Raw genomic sequence first — 25,004 nt, 5'->3', positions numbered from 1 at the left:
GATCCTGGGATCACTGGTGGTCCCCGGACCACTGTTTGAAAACCACTGATCTAGCACACTGATTCTCAACTGTTTTCATTTCAAGGACCCACAGTTTGATGATATGCATTAGGCCACCCCCTCACCCCCCCCCCACCCCCTTTTTTGTATCTCTTGGACCCCAGTCTAGACTGTAAAAATCCTCAGTGTTCATTTAACTCTGTAAAAGGTTCACACACAAACCCACAAAACCCTGGCGGTCCCTGGGCCCGATGTTGAGAAACAGGTGGTCTAGTCTAGCAGACGCGACCAGAGAGATGCAGAATGAAGAATTTAACACAGAGACCATTGGGGAAGAGGAGTTGTCCCAGTCGCCCGCTCTGAAATAAATCTGATGTGACCATTCTTTGAATTATTCATATCCAAGGGGATGTATCCACTGCAAATTGTCTATCACAGTTTTGGGGACGCGGGCAACAGCGGGTACCCAGAAGAAATCGATCCACACACAGCCTCTCTGCCAGTTTTCTGAGAGCCGACCTGGGCAGGACCCACCGGATCAGGTTCTTCAACTTGCGGGCTCCCACTTCCAGATGATTGGTGGATGCAATTTGTCCGGGGGACATCCTGGGGTTAGACAGCCTCGTCTGCAGAGGAAAACGGGGGCGAGACCTCCCCATCAAGTGTCAAGAACAAGGCTTGGCTTTAGTGTTCAGCTCATGGATGAAAGTAGATTCCAGCTGCCCCCCGAAGTATCAGAGAGCGTGCTGTATCAAGGAACCGCAGTTTATTCTGGCACTTTTCATCCATAAGAACATTATGACATGAGGGACCCGGAGCAACCCAGCGGTCGATATAGAGACTAGATTACAACCTGGTGATGTCCAGCATGTAATAGCTGTGAAGAAATACATGGTTTCTGACAAAGGAGCTCTGAAAGAAATCTTTGGAACAGAAACAAAGGAATACTAATCACGAATATTGCCGCAAGTGGCAAATTAACGGTATCTAAGCACAGAAGATGAAGATGAAGATGTAGATGATGACAGAAGAATATGAAGATGATGATGAAGAAACAGAATAAAGCATAATTTGGTTGTTCGCAGTGAGGTTTTAACTCACAACCTTTCACATTGTGAGGGAGTATCACATTCACTGCTGCACAAAACTAGGGTGATGCCCATTGGGGACGCTTCCCCTCCAGTTATGTTGTACCTGTTGTCAGAGTAGGCCTACTTAGTGCAGTACCCATTATCATAGTCCTTGGAGGCCAGTCTCGGACAATCAATCAATCAATCAATCAATCAATCAATCAACTTTCATGTGAGTTAAAAGAGGTCCCAAATGACATGTGGTGCATTCACTGTAGTGCAAGTCAGTATCATGTAGCTTAGAAAGTCTAACATGAAATCCTAATGTTGGACATGCAACACCCGTTGTACCCGCGGTTCTGGAAGACCTCCTATTCGACTGACTCAACGCCAGACACGGCACTCCCTCAGGTCAACGGTGACGCTCGCACCGGATTTGAAGTTGATCGGTCAGACGGTTCTCAAGATACGTGCGAACTACAGATGCATGCACACGCACAGACAGATGGACGGACGGACAGACAGAGATTGTGCGCATTGATACAAGGATGTCTGACCAACTGCCCACTGTCCACTGACTTCCCTCTGGGTCCTCGGGGATGCACCAAGTTTGAGGTCGAGATGTGTGGGACACACACTCACACACACACACACACACACACACACACACACACGCACACACGCACACGCACACGCACACGCACACACAGACACAGACACACAGACAGTACACAGAGATTCTGTGCATTTATAGATACAAGGCTTAATGTATTAATGGATTGGAAAGCATTTTACAGCTCTTTGGTGGTGTTAATACCCAAGAATATCTTTTGCCACACAATTATAATTGACAGAAGCCTTGGAAGAGCAAATATTAGCATAGATAAACAAAACATTGCAGACTTTCTGGGGCCTTAATACAATATCTGTCATGAAGTTTGAATGCAGGGCACCAGCCTGCTTGTCTGGATCATTTAGGGTTCAGTGGCTTGTTGAAGGACATGTCAACACAATGGTAGAAGGGACATATTATTGCTGTCGGGTAGAAACCCATATCTCCATATTCTAACTTATAGTGCTTTTTCGTAAATGAATGCCCTACTTGATCATACTACAGCGTCATACAAAATAATCAAATGTAGCAGATCCACAAGCTCAAAACGCTGCGCGCGACGCTGCGCGCGACGCTGCGCGCGACGCTGCGCAAAGCGACATGTTTTGAGCTTGCAGATCTGCTACGGTTTTGGACACATGGACAATATGCGGTCCTCTCGACAGCGACGATATCATTCTGTTGGTTTCAGGTGTATTGCCAAAATTGTGGGTGGAATTTGTGTATCTTGTGTACATTTTGTTTAGTTGATTGTGTTGCATATTTTGACAAATATATAGTGATAGATTTCTGAATTTAACATAGGTTGGCTATAATCTTTGCCATACATCATTGGGTGTGCATCTGTAGAAAATGTACGGTGGAAGTTTTGATTTGATTAATAATAACAATTTGAGTTCACGCTTAGAACCCATTCCCCGTTTTGCCAATCATGGCCAAACGTTATGCAATGAATTACCGTGGAACATTTTTCACTCAAATTGACTTATTCTGAGATAAGATAGATATAAACCTTTCTCAATTGTGGTGCCCCCTAGTGTCTGAATATCCAAGGACTGCACAGCAAAGCTTGGACATGGCATCCAAACACACACCAAGTTTGGTGGCAATAGCTCTAGCCAATTTATGAGATTTATGAGATTTTATGTCAAATTTAACTTAAAGACGGGATTAAAAATGTTTAATTTCAAACCTGTATTAAGACTGATCCAGATGCTAGTACCAAATGTGTATAAAATCTGTAGACGAATTAGAAAATACAGATTTGGTAATGGGTGACAAAGTAACTTAAGGTTCACAATTAACAGCCCCACCATCTGACCCATCAGTGTATATATATATATATTTTGTCTGATTAGTGGGTGAGATTTCCAACCATTTCCCATAGTTTGGGAACTTAAACTGTACAGAAAATAATCTTAACCAATACAAAGCGTTTCAGCACCTTCGCTGCTTGGACCACTAACAAGAGCCAATTAGTCCCTTGTTGTTATTGGCTAAATGATAATGATCGAGTCATCACATTATTGGATGGTGTCTCTACACTATATAATTACATCCTTGAACTGTTATTCACAACCTTTTTGCCAATATGGCCCTATTATTTGTAATAGGGCCAGCCCAGACCGATATGTATTGGTTGGGCCGAAATCTATGCCATTATATGACTTTTTTATGACATTGGTATTGGTAATTATGCAGCGGATTTGTGGTTTTCACAACAACAACAAAAAGGCGATCTACAGTACAAGCTTACAATGTGTCGTAATGCAACATGTGAGCTTGTAGATTGCCTAGAATGTGTAGATTTTTTTTTAATAGGGCTCAAGTGGTTGAATAAAATGACGTTCAGTTCTAGTGTGTACTTCTTCATTGTATAATCAAAGTTAAAGGTTGTTTTCCTATTGAAGATTACTTCATTTAAACTTGTGTTTATTTGAATTTATTTGTTTGCTCATAAGTTCAATGTTTTCAATCAAATCCAAGTTTGTTTCCCCAAATCGATCAGAAAATGTTGCAACTTTTGACAAAATGTACGTCAAAACTTCGGTAATGGGTGGTCTAGGACTCTCTCTCGGGCTGTAAGTCTGTTCCCATTTAGACCTCTGTCATGTTTTCACATCCAGGCCCCAACAATGGCTGTGCTGACAGGAATGATCTAATGTGTGCTTCAAGTTCTTTATGGTTGTTTCCAAGGCGACCCCATTGCACGTCTGACGCTTTAGGATTTATGAGCAGGAACAAGGCACAAAGTAAAAAGTAAAAAACGGGCGAGAAACATACACGAGGCTTGAACCCCCCCACCCCCCCCCCCCCAGGGTAGACGACATTGATGCATGAGACGGTTTGCTGTGTTTTGTGTTTGCCCAACACGCCAGACTGTAGGGCTTCCGGCTATTATTCCATACGTGCTCAGATCTCCACAATCACTGTCTGTTGTCTTTCGTGTGTGAGAGTAGTGGTGGTGCCCTCTGTCACCATCCGTATTTAAAGTAACTAAGTACATTTACTCAAGTACTGTACCATTTTGAGGTATTTTTTACTTTACTGGAGTATTTCCAGTTTTCGGTACTTTTACTTCTACTCCACTACATCTCAGAGGCAAATATTGTACTTTTACTCCACTACAATCATTTGAAAACTTTAGTTACTAGTTAGTCTGTAGATTTTTATTATTATTACAAAACATACATTAACCACTTCAGCCCTATATACTGTACATTTCGGCCATTTGAAAATAGCAGATCTACAAGCTCACAATGTGTCGCGATGCGATGTATTGTGAGCTTGTAGATCTACTATTTTCAACAACAAAAAAAGTATACATTTCATACATTTGAAAACTTGTGAAATGGGACATTCTGCATAACGGCCGATCTACACCAGACGTTTCAAAGCGAGCGTATGCGTGGTGCGTACAGCGTGTTTGTATAGATCCAATTGATTATCAATGATACCGGCTACACCAGGCCCGCGGATACGCGAGTCCCCCATACGCAGACTTTTAAAATAGGACTGGATCTAAAAGTGCGCGTGTGTGTATATGCGCGTGTGTGCGTTGTGTGTGCGAAAAAAGTCTGGTGTGTTTCCACAGTAATTTCTACTTTTGGTACTTTAAGTACGTTTTGATACCAATACCAAATAGTACTTCTACATTACAGTATTGATACTTTTATTTAAGCAAAAGATGTGAGTACTTGTTCCACCACTGATATTTAACCACATGAACCCATAGCGTCCATATTCTGGGCATAACGTTGAACATTTGGCAAAAATAGGTGAACATTCTGCGGAAATAGCAGATCTACATTCAGATTCACTTTATTGTCACTTAGATGCACTGGTTAGGTACATACATACATATGAAAATCGTACGCTCGGAAGCTCCAATACAATAAAAGCATGATAAAACAACAACCTAAAACACTCAATGAACAATTAAAACAGGGAAATAATATCAGTGAAAGTGCATAGTGCAAGTACAGGGGGTTATTATTGCACAGTCACTCTTTACTGTTATCTGCAAGTTCATATCATGCCTCATTACAACGCGCTGTGAGCTTGCACATTTTATTGATTTTTACACAAATATCTTCAGCAATATGCGTATAAAATGATGACTTTGGATACCTCAAAGATGTTCATGCTCGGCTGTTTTCGGAAAACCGATTTCAGAGTGGGCGGGGATGGCGCACCTGAACCAGAGGGAGGCAATACAGAGGGGGGTCAATCCTAAAGGACATCACCCTGAGTATGAGCGCCTAGTATCAAAACCACCGTTTCGGTGATCAACTTATCACCTAAAAGGTGATAGGTGATCACCTCATTTGGTGTCATGCAGGGGCCTTTAGAATCTTTGCACCTACTTTAATAAAACCTGTGTCAATTATCCAAAGCTACTGCAGCCTGGCAGCTTGACACCAGCCTCGGTATATATCTCAGTAGAACAAACGTACTTACAATTGTCTGTCACAGAAATATGTTCTCTCTGGCTTTCGGAAATCTGACGAGATAAGGCTGCTGTGTACCGGCATTTTATTTTATAAAAAACAAAACAAAAAAAGGCAAGATCAAACGTGTATGTCCCCTTTCTTTATTGGCTATATGTCCACCCCAGCACTGTGATACCAGCGGATACCAAAGCATCCAGCTAATGTACCTCTGCAACCTCTGCAATCTCGCCTGTTGGTCAGGGCGAAACAAATCGTTTTGACTCTGCATTTTAATTGGCAATCAAATGTTGGGACAGCCCGTGGAGAGCTACAGTAGTCGATGTGAGGGCCCTGTACCCACTGCCACTCAGGCCCCAATTTAGCATCCGCAAGAGCCAAACAGTTGACAGAATTGGCAGAGTTGGCTGTGAGGTCACCTCAATAACCTAGAAGGCCAATAAATAAGGATGCCTGCAGATAGTCTAACCACATGCCACCCAAACGCTCTCTCTTTCATCCCTCTTTTCCTCTGCCCTCTTTCCCTACAGGGGTGGGCAACCTTTTCGGGGCACATGATCACTTAGCCGTGTTGCATGGCTGGCGTGATCATCGAATGTACAGACAGTGAAAGCCCCGATTGCTTTTACGTCTTATTATAGGCTGCTACATCTAATAATTCAAGCAGAACAAGTAAATCATTTAACCACTTTTAACCTGGCCTCCCTATTTTGGGCATGTCGTTATAGGCGGAAATTGTCAAAAATCGGCAAGGTAGCGATCTAGCACACAAGTACAGTAATGTATACTAGTATTAAAAAAAATGAGTCAACAATTTAACATGAATAGTAGAGGTAATCTGAGGAGAAAAGTTTGATGCACATCGAACAATAATGGTTAATAATGGTTGCTTTTGATCAGCTCAATTGATCACCTCCATAGCTCCATGGAACCAAATGGACCCGTTTGATGCTTCTTGTTTTTCGTTTTGCCTTGTATTGCTGTACACAACAGTGCTTTTTATCTTCCTTACTCTTTACCTGCAACACTATAACCTTAACTGCTGTGCCGCCTCTGGGCGACTGAATTCCCCAAGATAAAGGTATCTTATCTATTTATCTCGCTCACCCTCTCCTCACCTCTCCTCTCCCCTTCTCTTCTATCACCTCTTCTCTCTAACAACGTATCTTGTCTCCCCCCCCCCCCCCCCCCCCTGCTCCCATCGATTCCCCCCTGCAGGTTTCCGACAGAGAAGGAGACAGGTGTTGTGGGAGCCTGGCGGCCACCAGGCGAGCTGCCCTCACCTCGTGGAGTCCATCCCCTGTGAAGACCCCGCCTGCTACGTGTGGCGAGTCCAGCCGGGGGAGAGATGCGTGCCCGTCAAAGGGCCGTGCGGCCCGGGCACCGCGGCGCGCAACGTCACCTGCGTCGACCTTGAAGGTACCGTACCGCTTCGTTTTTCTTCTTTCCACCTTTCTTCAGCGGTTGAAAGTTACATTTTTACTCAAGTACTGTACTTGAGTAGAATTTTACTTGAGTATGTACATTTTTCAATGCTTTTACTTCTACTACACCACCGCAAACTACAGTATATGTTAACCAAGGAATCCCTATTTTATATGAAAATAGCCGATCTACAAAACTCACACCACGTTGAGAGCTTGTAGATCGGCTATTTTTGAAAGATTTTGACACATTTTAAATCCTTCGAAAACACTTGTGAAATGGGACTTTCTGCATAATGACTACTTTTACTTTGGATACGTTGTGTATGCTTTGATGCCAATATGTACTTTTACTTTTGAGTATTTCTATTGCGGTATTGCTACTTTTACTTGTAAAGTACTCAAGATACTTGAGTGCTTCTTCTATCACGCCTTTCTTTAAACTGCAGTGATGGGGGATTTTTTTTATGAGTTCTCAGTGTTGAGTTAGTTTTTGTACCTGTAACCCTATGAGTTCTCTCAGGCCAGTTTTCCACCAGGGTTGAATGAATCGGTTCCGTTCTCTTTTCCCTGCCTAATTTTGAACCAGTTCAGAGTGTTTCCACTGAAAATTAATTGGTTCAGAACCCTAAAAGTTGGTTCGGAACTGGAACCAATCTTTTTTTTTTTTTTCTTGCCTTGAACTGGGAACCAAAGTCGGCGTGGCATTACTCTACAGGTTGGAAGATGCAGATGCAATATGAACAAGTGAAACATTATCATTAAAAAAAAGAAAAAGAAAAGGGAAACTTACTTGTAACTGCCATTGACGATTGTTGAAATGCAAGTCAGTTCGCGGCCGCTTCTGTGAAACCACGAGGTTCCGAAAATCTAGAACGGAACCAGTTCTAGGCCTCAGTGTTGAGTTTTTGTACCCGTAACCACCATGAGTTTTCCCAGTGTTGTGTGAGTGAGTCTCACATGCCGCTGTTCCGCGCAAATTAGCCCGAGGGGACTATACAGCAGCGGGGACTGTTTTTTTGGTGTCGCTCAAAAACCAGTACAAACGCTTGCAAATCGCTTGCCAGCGGGGGCATCATTTACATGGAGCCAAAGCCTGGACGGCAGCCCGTATTCAAGAAGTATAATTAGGCCTATAAGCCAGGCATGGTTTTGCAAACAGCTGCATAAATAAACAGGGCCATGGCCAGAGTCTTCCTGTGCTGTGTTCCTGACGTTTGACTAAGCAGATGAGCATGCATTGTGATGTGTGAGGCCTGAGGTAGAATGTGATCCATTTTTCCGCCTTCCCGTCAGCACCACCAGCACAGCAATGTGTTATTCATGAGGGGAACGGGCGCTGCAGTTTACAAAGCCCGGCAAAAATGCTGGGCCTGATTAACCTATTGAAACCGGGAAAGCATCTGTGTCATTTTAGATTTTTTAATTATTATTATTATTATTTTATACTTTGGCAAAAATAGCAGATGTACAAGCTCTTAGCGCGGCACGAAGTGACGCTATTTTTTTGAAGAATCCTGAACATATGTGCAAATCTTTGAATATATATATTTCTAACTCAAATCTTTGCTTCTGGGGGGTCCCTGGAACAAAATATTTTGGGTGGTCCTGGACATGAAAGAGTTTGAGCCCCACTGATTATAGTAACATACGTTTTTCAGAAAACTGTTTGGATTTAGAAGGCATTTTGTAGAATCGGGTCCTCAGGTCTCAATGGGTTAAAAGTCAGAATCATGGCTAAGTACCAGGGCCTTAATTGTTCACCTCCACAGATTATAAACCTAATTGCGTCTTTCTTTCGCGCGTGTTTTATTATCCTGTCACAACGTATTACCTGAGCGTTTGTCAGGGAGCCAGCGGAGGGTCCAAACGTATTACCCAACGGGGGAACCTAACGAGCTTTGACAGGACGAGAGTGAAGGAGCGTACGCTTCGACGGCTTTGAGAGAGATCCTTATGAAATTATCTTTGATACAGTAGTTCTATTGTTAGCGACTGTTGACAAGTTGTTTACCGGCACTTCCCCGTAATTGGGCTCATTGGACTTACTACTGAAGCACAATGCGTTCGGCTTCCATCCAGCGCCAGCAATGTCAGGGCCAACAAGCATTGTGCTGCCGACTCCTCCTGCATGAGCATTTTTAGCGGTGCCAGCCGCTCTACTCTTGACTATGTCCGTCCGTATGTCCGTTTGTCCGTTATGTCCGTCCGAGCACGGGCTTTGAACAGCTATAACTCCAGTTCGCAGCATGCCAGCAAGTCCAAATTTGGTATGTGGACTTACACCACCAATTGGGACGAGCATTGATTGCTGAAGCCCCGCCCCGCCCTATTATAGCGCCACCAGGAGGCCACTGTGTCCGTTTGAGCACGGGCTTTAAACAGCTATAACTCCAGTTCGCAGCATGCCAGCAAGTCCAAATTTGGTATGTGGACTTACACCACCAATTGGGACGAGCATTGATTGCTGAAGCCCCGCCCCGCCCTATTATAGCGCCACCAGGAGGCCACTGGCTTTAAACAGCGCTTTACACAGCTATAACTCCAGTTCGCAGCATGCCAGCAAGTCCCAATTTGGTATGTGGACTTAGACCACCAATAGGGACGAGCATTGATTGCTGAAGCCCCGCCCCGCCCTATTATAGCGCCACCAGGAGGCCACTGGCTTTAAACAGCTATAACTCCAGCTTGCAGCATATGCCACCAAGTCCAACTAATACCACCAATAGGGACCAACTGTAATTACATAAGCCCCGCCCCCTCTGTCTTCCCATTGGCTGGGCTTTAAACAGCCAGAACTCCAGTTCACAGCATGCTACTGAGTACAAATTTGGTACGTGGACTCAGACCACCAATAGGGACGAACTGAAATGTACTAAGCCCCGCCCCCTCTGTCTTCCTATTGGCTGGGCTTTAAACAGCCATAAGTCCACTTTGCAGCATGCTACCAAATACACATTTACCACGTGAACTTAGACCACCAATAGGGACAAGCTGTAATTGCTGAAGCCCCGCCCCCTCTGTATTGTCATTGGCTGGGCTACAAACAGCCATAACTCCAGTTTGCAGCATGCCACCAAGTCCAAATTTGGTATGTGGACTTACACCACCAATAGGGACGAGCATTAATTGCTGAAGCCCCGGCCCGCCCTATTATAGCGCCACCAGGAGGCCACTCATCAAAGGCACCGCTTCCTTCACACAGGGTGGGATTTTTTTTTCTCTATACACCTTTCAGGCTGATACCACCCAGCGCACATTACTACGAGAGCTATTAAGGGCCACCAATACAGTCAATAAATCTCACTGATGTATGGGTTAGCTGGCTAATAATGAAGGTGACAAGCACATAATGGCACCAAAACCATTATCATTCTTATTAGCCTTTCAAAATGTAACAATTACGGAGTCAATATTTTAGTATTTGTTGCACTCACTTTGATATAACGGTCTGTGTGGTGGTGCACTATTATAACCAAGCTGAACAGAGACATGTTGTATCGCCACAATGTCTTTCTTATTTTAACCCGTTAAAACCGGGAAAGCATCCGTGTCTTTTTAGATTTTAGCGTTGGCTATTCAAAAATAGCAGATCTACAAGCTCACTGCAAGCTTGTACATCTGTGATTTTTCTTTATCTTTGAAAAATGTTGAATAATTTAGATTTTTTTTCTTTTACATACATCTTCTCTTCTGGGGGTCCCTGGCACAAAACGGTCCGTGGCCAACTATATATATTACGTATATAAATTTGGGAGTCCTTAGCATGAACAGTTTGAGAACTACTGATTTAGAAGGCATTTGTAGAATCAGCCTCAGGTCTTAATGGGTTAACTGTTCTGTTGCCTCTGCTTAATAGTACAAGTTGCTGGAGACATGGCATTATGCTGGGAGCGATGCAGCCACACACACAGAGTGACTTGGTGACTCGGGGAAACAGGGGAGTGAGATGGATATATAGGTAGATGGAGAAGGTAGAGAGAGAGAAGGCAAAATAACCTGAAACTTGTCTGCAGGAGTTGACACAGTGCTGACGGGCTCCATTCACACTCTGATCAAATGAACCTGTCCGGACTGCACCCTCATTACCTCACTGACCACACAGCTATACCAGCTGCCATGCTGAGAAACTGCAGCACTCCCCACTTTTTTACACTTTTGTGCACTTTCACTTTCTGGGTGGATGGATAGTCAAGTCAAGGACCACCAAATTGATATGTATTTGGTCGCAGACCAAATTGGACAGTCCTAAACCAGTTTGGGACCGATTGGACAGTCCTAAACCAGTGATTACTGGTGTTTTGACATTTTGTCAAGAAAAAAAAAAGAGAAAATGAATTCAAATCAATTTGAAAAACTTAGATTTGATCACAGTTTAAAACAATATATAAAATTCAAACATAGATGATATACAAGCTCACCACGCATCGTAGATATTATCGTAGCTATTTTCAAAAACTTTAAATTGGAATGCCAAATTGAAAGTGGTTACAATCGGACATCAGCTGCATAATTGCTGATGCCAATGTCATCTAAAAAAGTCAAATAATGGCAGATGTATCAGCCAAACCAATGTCTGGCTCAAGGTGTGGCGCTTTTTTTCCCTATTTCTATTCCCATGTACCTGTGATAACATGACATAATCTTTAGTGATAGCCAGAAAAATGCTTTAGTAGTGCTTCTCTTTGTCTGTCCTTCTGTTATGCTTGACAGATTAATTTGGTAGACTGTAGAGAGAAGCATCATCCAGTAGCAATTTCTGTCACAGCTCACCTAGACCAACACATCTAAAAGGTCATTTTATGCTTTGTGCAACAAGTGCTGACTGATGTGACGTGACGCACAACAATATCGCAAGGACAAAAACGTGTTGTGGAGGACCTTCGCAGAGGGTGTCGCGTATGCCTACCTGTGGAAAAAATGAATGGTTGCTTCATGAAAGGTTTCTGTCGGGTGGAAAACTCATACATGTATGTCCAAAACTGTTACTTTTCAGTATTCAAATTCAAAAGCATCAATAGTAGCAGATCTACGAACTCAAAACGCGCTGCTTTGCGGCGCGTTTCGAACTTGCAGATCTGCTACTATTGATATTTTTGTGTGACGCTTTAGTATGAGTAGGGCGTTAATTTACAAAAAGAAGAGCACGGAGATGCACGAGAATATACATTCACTTCCTTGTTTGCATTTCGTAGCGACGTCGTTGGTGAGTGGCAGGCTGAAAACTCTGAACGTTATGAGACACGGCGTAAGACACGCAGTGAGACACAGCGTGAGAAAATACTTGTGGAAATGATGGAAAATGGTCTTTCTACTGCACACTTCGAGGCACAGTTCTTTCTTCAGAGGAAAGAGGACGTTTTATTCCTCTTTCCTTTTTCAAAGACAGAGCAACAGCTAGCTAATTTGAATGGCTGGAAATTCAAATAATGTGGAATGGAAACCGCACCTATGTTATAATTTGGCATGGAAATAAAGCGTGGAAATAAATAAATATGGAAATCAGTGTTTGAACAGCTAAATCCACCCCGCCCCCACACTCCCCGTAGTCAAGGCTGTTATGTCAGAAGTGGAAGAAGTCCACCAAGGCAAACTCACCCAAAGCTCTGCATAAACAAATTCAAGGATACATACTTACAGAATCAATAGACATTCAGTTTTACAGTTAGAAACAGTAAGAAACGCATACTGAGCATTGCAAGTATAGCTGGTTTTGAATGTGAGATACTGTATAGGCCAATATTGTACCAAGTACCTGCCAATACATTCATGTGCTGCTAGAAACTTGAACGTCCTTGCACTTATTGTGCGATTCCATTCTGCTACAGTATCTGTACAGTTACCTTTTCAGAAATTACATATCCATATAATTACATGAAAAGCAACTGATAGTGTTGTGTATATGGACGAGTATATCGTCTCTGTCGGATGGAAACATCATACAGTATGTCCAAATCTACAAGCTCGAAGCGCATCACTTGGCGTCGCGCTTCGAGTCACGCTTCAAGCTTGTAGATATGTTACGTTTGATGCTTTCGTATCACACTCTAGTATGATCAAGTAGGGCGTTAATTTACGAAAGAATACAAAAGGTTATATAAATATGGAGATAAGAGGTTTCTGCCTGACGGCAATATACATACATTTTTGAAGTTGTCCCTTATCTGTTGCCATTATCTACAATAGACTCCTTGCTAACGCTACCTCTAATGCTAACATACCGTGAAGGAGCCACAAATCACTGGATAACCCAGAGCTAAGGAGATGATTCAACATGTTTCGTTGCTGTCGGGTGTGTTGGGAAAATATTAATATTCCAGACAGGGTGAAGTGTATAAATTCATTTGTTGAAGAAGATTCGAGCAGGAAAACAGTATTACAGTGGCATAAGCCTCAGACCTCCTGCCCTGGGTGACAGCCCATCATGGTAGCCCATCATGGCATAAGCCTCCAGAGCACCAACCTCAGACCATTCTTATAGTGTCCACTCTAACCCATTCAGTCCGGGAACGCATCTCTGTCATTTCTTTGGCTATTCAAAAATAGCAGATATACAAGCTCATAGCATGGCACAGAGTGCTTGTAGATCTGTTATTTTTGAAAAATTGTGAAAATGTGTGCAAGTCTTTGAATATATATATTTTTTAAACGAACATTTGTAACTCAAATCTTTGCTTCTGGGGCTCCCAAGAACAAAATATTTTACAAATGTTCGCTTTAAAAATATATATATATATTAAAAGATTTGCACTTTTTTTTTTTGCACGATTTTTCAAAAATAGCAGATCTACAAGCTCATAGCGCGGCAATCGGTGCCGCGCTATGAGCTTGAATATCTGCTATTTTTTAATAGCCAAATAAATCTAAAATGACAGAGATGCGTTTCCCGGATTGAATGGGCTAACAGATATGCTGTCCTTGAACGGTCATATTCTATGTACAGGCATGTTACACTTATAGACAACAATGGTATTGCTGAACGAGCTAGAAAGAGAATAGTATAGTGGAAAAATAGACCTTGGAACAGTTGTTGACTAGATCCTAATAACAGCAAAGGGAACTGTGATAAGACCCTGCTGTAAAGTTAAAGACGCACTATGTAACTTATTTTTTAAATGAATACATTTTAATTTAGTCCAATCTAATAGTACAATTAGAGTACAATATAACTCAATTGGGGTGGTTGTATTCGGTCTCCCTGCTCTTCTATTGAGACATTTAGATCGTATCAAAGGTCATGTCTCACCTAAACACAGGATTAAATGTATCCCCTGAGCAAGCAGGCAGGCTCTATTAGCTCAATGGTAAAAATGTCAGCTCTTGTGCAAGAAACCGGGTTCAAATCCGGGGTAGAAGAGGAAGGTTATAGTGCAGCTTTAAACACTCTATCGTAAAAAAAAAACATTAGATAGAACATACATGATTTTGAACAAATTGGCATTCTAAAAACTATATTATTTGGGCAGAAACCTTGTATCTTCATATTTCAAGTTATGTTTTTTCATAAATTAATGCCCTAAAAAATTGCCGATCTACACGTTGTGAGCTTGTAGATTGGCAATTCTTAGAAAAAATGTATCGTAAAAGTCGTTACCTGTATCTGTCGGTTTTAGAAACATTGAACCAATGTAAAGTATTGACAATAGCATGTGACTAAATACACATAACTACATTGTATCCATTGGAACACAGGTCGTTTTCTTTTTCCCATTTCCTGAAAAGTAACGGTTTTGGACATACAAGGTTTCCAATCGACAGTTGCAATACTATGCTTTCTGGATATTGACAGCTAGGCCACAACTACAGTATATGAGTTGTTACACCTTATCTGTGTTTTCTTTTGACTCTGTGCTTGCTGCTGCTAGGAGACAGAGCTAGTTCCCAGAGACACTGTACACACTCTGCCTCCGGCTCAAATGGTTTCTACATGCTGCCGCTTACCGCTTACAGAATATACTGTACCACCACATACAGTACTGCATTCATAGCAGGTTTATTCAGTGGTGGACAAAGTATATCGTTGCTGTCGTGGCATAAAACTCTTATCTCCGTATTCTCACTTTTTGTGTTTTTTTCATAAATGAATGCCCTTCTTTTTGATCATACTACAGCGTCACACAAAAGCAAAAGAAGTAGCTCGAAACTTCGAGCTTGCGGATCTACATTTTTGCTGTTTTTCTGCTACTTTAGCTGTTTTTGAATTTTAATCCTGAAAAGTAACAGTTTTGGAGCTAATGTCCACCCGACAGAGATGATATGCTCAAGTAAACACTCAAGTATTCCAAAGTACAAATTACAACGTACATTTTCTTTTTTAACCACTTAAACCCCAGCATCATATTACGGGGGGAACAACGCATTGTGAGCTTGTAGATCGTCTATTTTTGGCAAAGAGATTTTGGTGTAGACGGAAAAAAAAGTGCAGTTGCAACTCAGGTCCGTTTCACTGAGACTAGAGGGTTTTAGTTAGTATCAATATCAATCAGTGTTCTAAACCCATCGTTAATGCCGACTCTTGGAGCGACTTAGATAGGCTAGTGTGAAAACAGAAGTTGCCGGTAAATTAGGGCTGCACGATTCAATGAAAAGTAATCCAAAGATTTTGATTGAAAATTTTGCGATAATGTCACAGTGAAACTTGGCAATTAAATTCAACCATCGTATTTGGTCAACTGTTGCACCTTGGCCTCGTCTCCTCACCATTACACGAGGATTAACAAGAACACTGTACGAGCCGTTCTCCAACATCTATCCGGCTCACGGAGCCACAATGACATCTCAAAGACCATGGCGTACCGAAGCTATTGAAAAACATCCGAGGCACTCAAGGGGGTAATAGATTTTAAAAGCCTTTAATTTGTTCAATGGTTTTGAACAAAGTCACATTTCACGTTTAACTCCGGTCAAGCCATGAAGTATTAAAGGCTTTTGAAACCTATTACCCTGTCGAGTGCCTCAGATGGTTTTTTTTTCCAGTAGCTTGGAACCACTAGGATCCTAGACATAATAATCATGTAGACGCTGCACTGGCCACTATAATGTTTGTCAAAGTCGGTACCAAACTTTTCTTTCCTGTTTCATAACTATTACTGTTATTATGTACGTGAGATAGTATCCTGTATTATAATAGCATAAGTAAATGTCTGACATTTGTAACAAACAAAACCACTTGGAAAATCGGTTGAGAATTTGGTGAGTTACAGTACAGTACATGAGGCATCGGCCAACACTTTTTTTTTAATGCTTTTGATTCTTGCTAAAAAGCGACAAAATAAAGTTGAGCTGGCTATCTTTTTTTTTCCACTGCCAGTGTCAACACAGCATTACAATGACATAACCATTTGGCCCCTGATAAGCACAATCAGCAACATTAAGGGCAGCAGTGGCTCAGGAGGTAGAGCGGCAGTCTGGGCAATGAATGATTCCCTGTTCAATCCCCAGCTTGAACAGGGCTTAGTTGGCTTAGTGCCCCTAACGGCTCCCGTTCCTCCGCAAGGTGGAAGGCACTATTGAAATGCAAATGAAAAAAACAGGTTTTTCCACTAAGTGATTAAGTGATAATATTAAGCAAAAACAATCATGATTATTCTTTTGTCCAAAATCGTGTAGTGAAAAGCTTAAGGGAATGTTTGACCCCTAGTTTTCCCCAAAATGCAGATGGTGCCGTGTAGTACCGCATATCTTAACTGTTGTATCTTATCATATCTTAACCCTTTGTAAATCCAATCATTTTGCACCATTTAATCAAAAGAAACTTGGAACAAAAGCTGAATACAGTTGAAGAATGACCGGTTCAGTAGAACGACATGTGTTCTCGGGATGCTCAAATACAATGATGTTCTCAATGTAAGAATACGAGTGCTGACAGTGTTTTAAAATGTGAATGAATGTCTCACCTTGCTGCCAGACAATGCTCCGGTGAAATATAATGAGTTAAAAAGAAACGGAGATTGAAAAATACATAATGAAAAGAGGCTAACCATGACTCACTCAACTTCTGAATCAACTTCTCCCTGCACCAAATAGAGAAGGAGCTACTTCTTCTACTACTTTATGTAGCAGTGAGTGACAGTTACACTGTACCGACTTAAAAACTTTAGCAGTTTTATTAGGAGGTTTTTGTGAGCTAGCAGCCCTAGTGATATGCAATGCAATGTTTTCCCCACTTTGTTCCTAGACTGAGCAAGCATTTGGTTTTCCAATTCTCCCCCCGGCAAGAAGTGCTCTCCATTTCATGCCTGAAAAATCTGGAAGTAGTTCTGTGTAAAAAGGGATTCCTATGTAGTCAGAGAGAGAGAGAGAGAGAGAGAGGGGGGAGAGAGAGAGAGAGAGAGAGAGAGAGAGAGAGAGAGAGAGAGAGAGAGAGAGAGAGAGAGAGAGAGAGAGAGAGAGAGAGAGAGAGAGAGAGAGAGAGAGAGAGAGAGAGAGAGAGAGAGAGAGAGAGAGAGAGAGAGAGAGAGAGAGAGAGAGAGAGAGAGAGAGAGAGAGAGAGAGCTATAGACCACTTTGCTTTAACAGCAAAAAAATGTATTCAAACAAGCGCATGAAGATGAGCTACAGCGACTGGAACACTCAGCAAACCATGTTCTGTCAGCTGAGAGGAAACTTGTTCTGTTCAACCTGGTCCCATGCCCGAAGCGTCACAATTCCACGTTTTACCCAAAATCTAGAAATACATTAATATTTTAAGGGCAAAATGTAAATTTGGGATGCTTGGAGGCTCAGCCAGAGTTAGTGCACAGACTATATGGTCCTTATGTGAGCAGGGAGGACCCAGGTTTGAATCCGGCCCACCCCATCTTATCTCACATGTCTCTCCTCTTTCCCTTGTGTTTCCTGTTGCTCTCCACTTAACTATAATGATTGTTAATCCATGAAGACCTAAGGCCAATTCTACAAATGCCTTCTAAATCAGTAGTTCTCAAACGTTTTCGTGCCAAGGACCCCCAAAATGATATATATTTGGCTGCGGACCCCAGAAAATAAAAAATTAAACACTTTCAAGATTTTTCAAAAATGATCAAAAATAGCAGATATACAAGCTTGTAGATCTGCTAACCTTGAGAACCACTGTTCCAAACCACTGTTCTAAACCCTGAGAGTTTTCTGAACTGCTATATAGTTAAAATCTAAAATGGCACTGATCCTTTCCCAGTTTTAATGGGTTAAAGAAAAAGAAACATTGTAAAAAAAAAAGTATGTTTGACATCTGCAGGCAACATTTCAAGGTAAACTCGTCAGAATGTGACGTTTATACAAAGCCAGAAATAATGTCAATATTTGACTAACACCGTGGACCCCTACCACAATGGTCCACATTAGTCAAATATTGCCGTATGTAGTTTGTAGTAGCAGCAGTGAGCGATGAGTGACAGGTCTGAAACCAGATGGAAAACCATCTAATTCTGGCCGCTTTTGCGTGCGAGTGGCTTTGCCAATAGACAGCATAAATCTCATTTCGTGTCAGAGGTGGTTGAGATTGAGCAGGTACGTAGCCTGTCCCTCTAAATCGAACACTTCTTTTCCCCCCGAGCCATTTGAGATTATTCACGGTGGAGAGGGGAAACTTTCCGTCGCACAACATAATCAAGACGGGAGTATTCCATCTCCCACCTCAGGTGTTTCTCTAAGATGGCGGTACTACTATAAAGTTCACACTTTTGGCTATTCCGTAACATTATAATATCTTGGGAACTTATCAGTTTCTGAATCTCACCGCAAAATTATTAGCAAACCTGCAAACCTCTGGCTGCTGACAGATACAGAGCGGGGCCATAGTCAGTGAGAAATCAATTTCCTCATGTAAAACGAAAATTCTAATTCTGTTATTCATCAGTTTTCTTTCTCGTTCGTCTTTGTGATGAATCTTGACTCTGACGTTTCCTCAGCTTTTTGGGTTATCTTACACATATAACACAATCAACATATTCGCACCTCTTTCTCGTCTGATAAGGCATCGCTTTGGTGATGGACTTATGGTTCTCTCTCCCTTCCATTCTCTCTCTCTCTCTCTCTCTCTCTCTCTCTCTCTCTCTCTCTCTCTCTCTCTCTCTCTCTCCCAGTCACATTATCAAAGCTGTCATTAAAATGCAAATACCATTTTGTTGAGAGAAGTCAGATCAATAGGAGCTTCTCTCAGCTCATCCCAGCCGCACACAACGCTGTTTGTCATCAAGAACATGCACAGTACATTCATCAGCACAGAAATGAGCTCAAAGACGTACCTGCTTTGTTATCAGTGACTTGTTTTGTTTTGAATAATGCAACGATTCCCGAACCTGTGGGCCATATTTAAAAAAGAATATCGTTGCTGTCGGACAGAAACTTCTTATCTCCATATTAAACTTTTTGTGTCGTAAATGAATGCCCTACTGCTTGATCATGCTACAGAAACACACAAAAGTATCCAAAATAGCAGATCTACAAGCTCGAAATGCGGCGTGAAGCGGCACGTTTTGAGCTTGTCCATCTGCTATTTTTGCTATTTTTGAATTTGAATCCTGAAAAGTAACAGTTTTTGGACATATATGAGGTTTCCACCCGACAGAGACGATATGTAAAAAAAAAAAAAGAATGCATGTGGCCCACCCATCTGAACCACTTATATGGCCACTTAACACGTTGGTCAAATGGGTGGGCCGTGAATGCTTTCAAGAGGGAATAATGCTGGAATAATGCAACCACTTAACCCATCGAGACCGGGAACACATCTGTGTCATTTTAGATTTCTTTGGCTATTCAAAAATAGCAGATATACAAGCTGAGCACTGAGCTTGTAGATCAGCTATTTTGACCAAATGTTCACCCCAGATTAGGGAGGCTATAGGGTTCACACTGTATGGTAAAAGTGTAGCCTGAATAGTTGCAGCAAAACATATTAATTATTAAATGTAGCTTTTAGATTCCAACAGATTATTTATTCATGTATAGTAATTGGCTATCAATTCAAATTCTTAGCAAAAATAGAAGTATGCAATATACTGGTTATTGCTCTTGAACCTCACAGTACATCAGCAGCACCTTGGCAGAAAGTAATACATATCACTGTCAGGTGAAAACCTTGTATGTCCACAAGCGTTACTTAATCAAGAATGTATTTTCTTCAATCCACACATACTTATCCACTCTCACTTTCCCTTTCAAAATCGTTTAATAGAAGCAAAAATTGTAGACCTGAAAGCTCAAGCTACAAGCTTGCAGGTCTGCTATTACCACTACTTTTCCACGACACTCATGTACGACAAAGTGGGGCATTAACCCATTAAGACCTGAGGCTGATTCTACAAATGCATTCTAAGTCAGTAGTTCTCAAGCTTGTTTGTGCCAAGGTCCCCCAAATTGATATATATTTGGCCTCGGACCCCCATCTGATAATGTTTTGTGCCAGCGACCCCCAGAAGAGAAGATTTGTGTTAAGATTAAAATGATTAATTCAAACACTTTCAAGATTTTTCAAGAATAGCCAATGCTAAAATCTAAAATGACTTCTGCTTTCACGGTTTTAATGGGTTCATTTATATATCTTTTTTTAAAGCTGAACTACTGTATGGAGATACAAGGTTTCTGTCTGACAGCGACGAAGAGCAATATTTTATGTCTGCCATCACTCCATGTACATCTTGTGAGTGAGTGCGGTTTCTCATCTTGTCAGATACAGAATTTATGTGTCACATTGATGTACGCCGGCTTTAAATTCTCTGTGATTATAAAAATGAAAAAAAAAAACTCCCCACTCCTTAAGTCCATATTATTTTATTAAAAGGTTTTATTTAACCACATGAACCCTACAGTAGCATCTCTATTCTGGGGTGCACATTTGGCGAAAATAGCAGATCCACAAGCTCCGAACGCCTCCACTGCATGAAAAGGGGGATGACCGTGAATCTATGGGAGATGCATTTCCCCAGTCATAAAAAACATAAATGTACGGGAATTTACATTCTAAATCTCACCAGCCCGTTGTGAGCTATTTTCGGCGAATACTTTTGGTCTAGAGGAAGCAAAGGATGGGGCGTAGTAAGATAAGATAACATAAGACCTTTATTGATCCCGCGGGGGAAGCGCCTGAATTTCCCCCGCGGGATCAAAGACAGTAGTTCAGACCCCTGGGGGAAGTCTATAGGGTTTAAATGGTCAAGACAGTCTGTTATCTATTAGATAACGCAATGAACACGGACAGGCAATAGAGTCCACTGATCCACCAGAACTGGTTCTGTGCCTTTGTGCAGTGGCGTGCACAGACATTTTGAGGGGCAGGTGCTCAAGTAAATTATATATTTTTTTGGTTTATTTGATCTGCTCTTTTTTCCCTCCACACCTATACCTCTTTGCCAAAAATAGCCGATCTACAAGCCCACAACGCCTCGCAGCGCGAGGCGTTGTGGGCTTGTAGATCTGCTATTTTTGGCTAAAGTTCTCCTCAGAAAAGGGATGCTAGGTTTCGAGTGGTTATGGTAAAAAGAAAAATCATATCACATAAAGATTTGGCGGACCCCCTGTAGTAACTCTGAGGACCCCCTAGGGGTCCCGGACCCCCTGTTGAAGACCTCTGCTGTAAACTGAAAAAAAAGGGCACTTCTGGTCAAGAGGGCAAAGGGCAGGTGCTCTAGCACCACCTAGAGTATCTGTGCACGTCCCTGCCTTTGTGGAATGTATGTTGATGCTGCATGTGTTCACACTTGCAGCTACAAAGCTACTGGCTACAATTCACTTTCAATGAAAGCCAGCGAATGGTACACTTTCAATGAAAGCCAGCGAATGGTACACTTTCAATGAAAGCTAGTGAATGGTACACTTTCAATGGAAGCCAGCGAATGGTACACTGTCAATGGAAGCCAGCGACACTATGATACAAACTGACGTCCGACACTTGTAGCTGGCGTCAACTTCACACTGGCGGCTGCAAAGCTACAAAAGGAAGCAAGTGTTGTGTTGTTTATTACTATTTCCACTCACTTGTCTCTCCACACAATTCCTGCCTGTAATGGGGGGAAATTAATTGTTTCAATTCAATTCAATTTGGTTAATGTGCCAAAGCACAACAAGCTGTCTCAAGACACTGAGTAGAGACCCGACATTGTCCCACCCATTTCCATCAGCCTGTTCTTTTTACCGCAAGCCTTTATATTTTCCTTTGTATTTTTCTAGTTCGTCGGACGCAAGCTTAAAGGGATAGTTCACCCCAAAAATGACTTATTTTCTATCAATGGCACACCCTATGAAGCCTTGAATTCATGGAGATTGTTTTTGTTTTTGTCGCATTCCTAAGCCAATAATTTGTTGACCGGCAGAGTTTCCAGTAGGAGATTCAAAGAGTCTCAATTGAGTTTCTTACTGGAGACAAAAAAATCTCCATGAATTCAAGGCTCGATGGGGTGAGTAATCGATGGAATAAAAGTGATTCCGGGGGTGAACTATCCCTTTAATGTTGTGTGAAACAGTGACTTGTGACAGATACAGTGTGCTGCGTTGCTTTGTAGTTTCGTATCTTTTGACGCTGCCAGTATGAACGCAGCATAACTGGTTGAAAGCATGCTGTAATGAATGGATGTTGGCCAGTTCCTCGTGTTGTCCGATTTGCCAGACCCTTGTTAGTAATGTTGCCTGTGGATGAATGCGATGATTAAGTGGATGGATGTAATCGTTCACTTTTTAGGCAAAGATGAGAACTTTCAATTTGCCCGTCGTCCATATACCGTAATAACAGCGAAGAGGCTTAAATGGTGTGTGGGTGTCTGGAAACAGAAATCAAGTTGGAATGGCATGCAGCAAGCACTGGTATTATATCTGAGCTGGAGCTCAGCGACAGATCCATGTATTAATAATGCAGAAGGACCCCCAGGGCAGCTATCTATTTACAGAGCTCCCCCCCACACACACACACACACACACACACACACGTATGTGTGCTCTCTCTCTCACACTCACACACACACACACACACACACACACACACACACACACACACACACACACACACACACACACACACACACACAGAGAGAGATAGAGCTTAGCTCTTTCACTCTCAATCAGCCAATTATCAACTCCACTTAATTCACACTTAATCCTCTTCAATATTTATACGTTATGTTTCCATACCTTGGAATCTCTCTTTATGCGTAATATTTTGTCATTTTCACCCATACTGTGACGACCAGGTTTTTGGATCTGTTATACTCTATCTATCTACATATCGTTTAGACTTACTGCATACTTACTATTCATCTGGTGTTTGTGAGGTGTGAACAACAATGAAGCGAATCAGCTCTTCAGATATCACCCAAGAAATGTAATTTGTTTCAACAACAACATGAAGTTGTTTATTCGAATAATCTGCCCCTAGTGCAGTACTAGATCTAAATGTTTGACTAGCATTAGCATGGATGTAAATCAGTGGTTGGTTGTCAAACATTTTCACGTCAAAGACCCCTAAATGGATTCTGCTTTTGGTCGCTGACCCCCATCTGAAGAAGGTGTGTGCCAGGGACCCCCATAATAAACAACGTTTAATTATTTCAATTTATTTTGATGCTATATTAAGTAATTGTGCTGGGGGCCCACCTGGAACCCTCCCCGGACCCCCACTTTGAGAACCACTGATGTATAATCGTCCCCAGATAACCTGAGATCACAATTAAATAGATATGCTATCGTCTCTGTCGGGTGGGAACCTCATATGTCCAAAACTGTTACTTTTCAGGATTCAAATTCACTAGGAGCAAAAGTAGCAGATCTACAAGCTCAAAACGTGTCTACTTTTGATGCTTTTGTGTGATGCTTTTGTGTGACGCTGTAGTATGATCAAGTACAGCGTTAATTTACTAGAATCAAGTACAGCGAGAATCAAGTACAGCGTTAATTTATGAGAATCAAGTACAGCGTTAATTTACGAGAAAACACAAAACGTTAGAATTTGGAGATAAGAGTTTTCTGCTCGACAACAAGGCTCTATTGCATGGAGGCTGCGATGGAAGGCACCGGTGACAGGCATTGTTAGATGTGCCTAAGGGGCTGTGTCCACGTTTTTTTCCTGAGTATGTTTTGCATTGTTTAACAATGGGAGCGCAGCATTGTTTTAAACCCCAGCTAAGCAGCGTGACGAGGTGCTGAGTTTGCGTGTGCTTGCTGATGACAGCTGAAATATTTTCAACTCGGGCGTGTGGAAGCGTTTTTTTAGGCCAGCGCCTTGGCTTTTCATACCCGCCTCGGTGGACACCAGTGTTGCCAGGTTTGGCGAGCGAAACAAGCAACCAGGTGTATGAAAACAAGCCCAAAAGAAGCGACCAATAGGCCACATGAGCATCGGCTATTTTCCCTCCAAAAAATTACAACAATGTAAAAAATGTGGAATGTTTTTGAAACAACGCATCTTGTATGGGTGTACCTGGCACAAAATATTTTCATATAAGGGGGTCCGCAGACAAATACGTATTAATTTAGGCAGTCCTTGACATGAAAATGTTAAAGAACCACTGGTTTAAAACTACATTAGGAAGCAAGCCCAAATAAGCAGCTACACTTTGGAAAGAAGCCCAAGAAACCGCGACCCGCAACTACCAATATTTACAAACTTTACAGGAAACCAAGACCCAAGTCCCTTATAATAAGCGGACATGGCAGCACTGTGTATGACCTTCCTAGCCGGGTAGCAAGGCCCATGCTAATAGCTGCATGTGTCTCTCTGTCTCTCTTTGATCAATGCTCCTATAGCCTTCTCGGTCAAGAAAAGAGCTAGCGTCTATTGTTCTCGCGGCTGTATTGATGTTCAGTGTTCAATGTGCGATAATGAGGTCGTAATTATCTGTGCCATCAGTGTGACAAAGACATATTAAGGGGCAGGGAAGAGTGAGAATTCCAGTGTGTGGCAGGATCAAAAGTCATGACCCATGACTCATTTTGTTTTATGCGGCGTATGCCTCCTTTAAAAACCCGTCCCCGTACGAGC

At 42.0% G+C, this 25,004-nt stretch overlaps 1 protein-coding gene across 1 annotated transcript in view; it reads left to right on the top strand.

The window, feature by feature from the left end:
* The window catches only part of thsd7ba (thrombospondin, type I, domain containing 7Ba), a 281,240-nt gene that overhangs the window by 107,732 nt on the left and 148,504 nt on the right, over positions 1-25,004 (top strand). Inside the window, exon 7 of the mRNA XM_084085439.1 lies at positions 6,852-7,052. Coding sequence (XP_083941565.1) covers positions 6,852-7,052 — 201 coding nt within the window. The remainder of the gene's footprint in view (positions 1-6,851; positions 7,053-25,004) is intronic.

The sequence above is a fragment of the Gymnoscopelus microlampas genome, assembly GCF_963454915.1.
Source record: "Gymnoscopelus microlampas genome assembly, chromosome: 17".
In the NCBI taxonomy this organism is placed as follows: domain Eukaryota; kingdom Metazoa; phylum Chordata; class Actinopteri; order Myctophiformes; family Myctophidae; genus Gymnoscopelus; species Gymnoscopelus microlampas.
The sequence above is the reverse complement of the archived record's forward strand: the minus strand, read 5'-3'. Positions and strand labels throughout refer to the sequence as shown.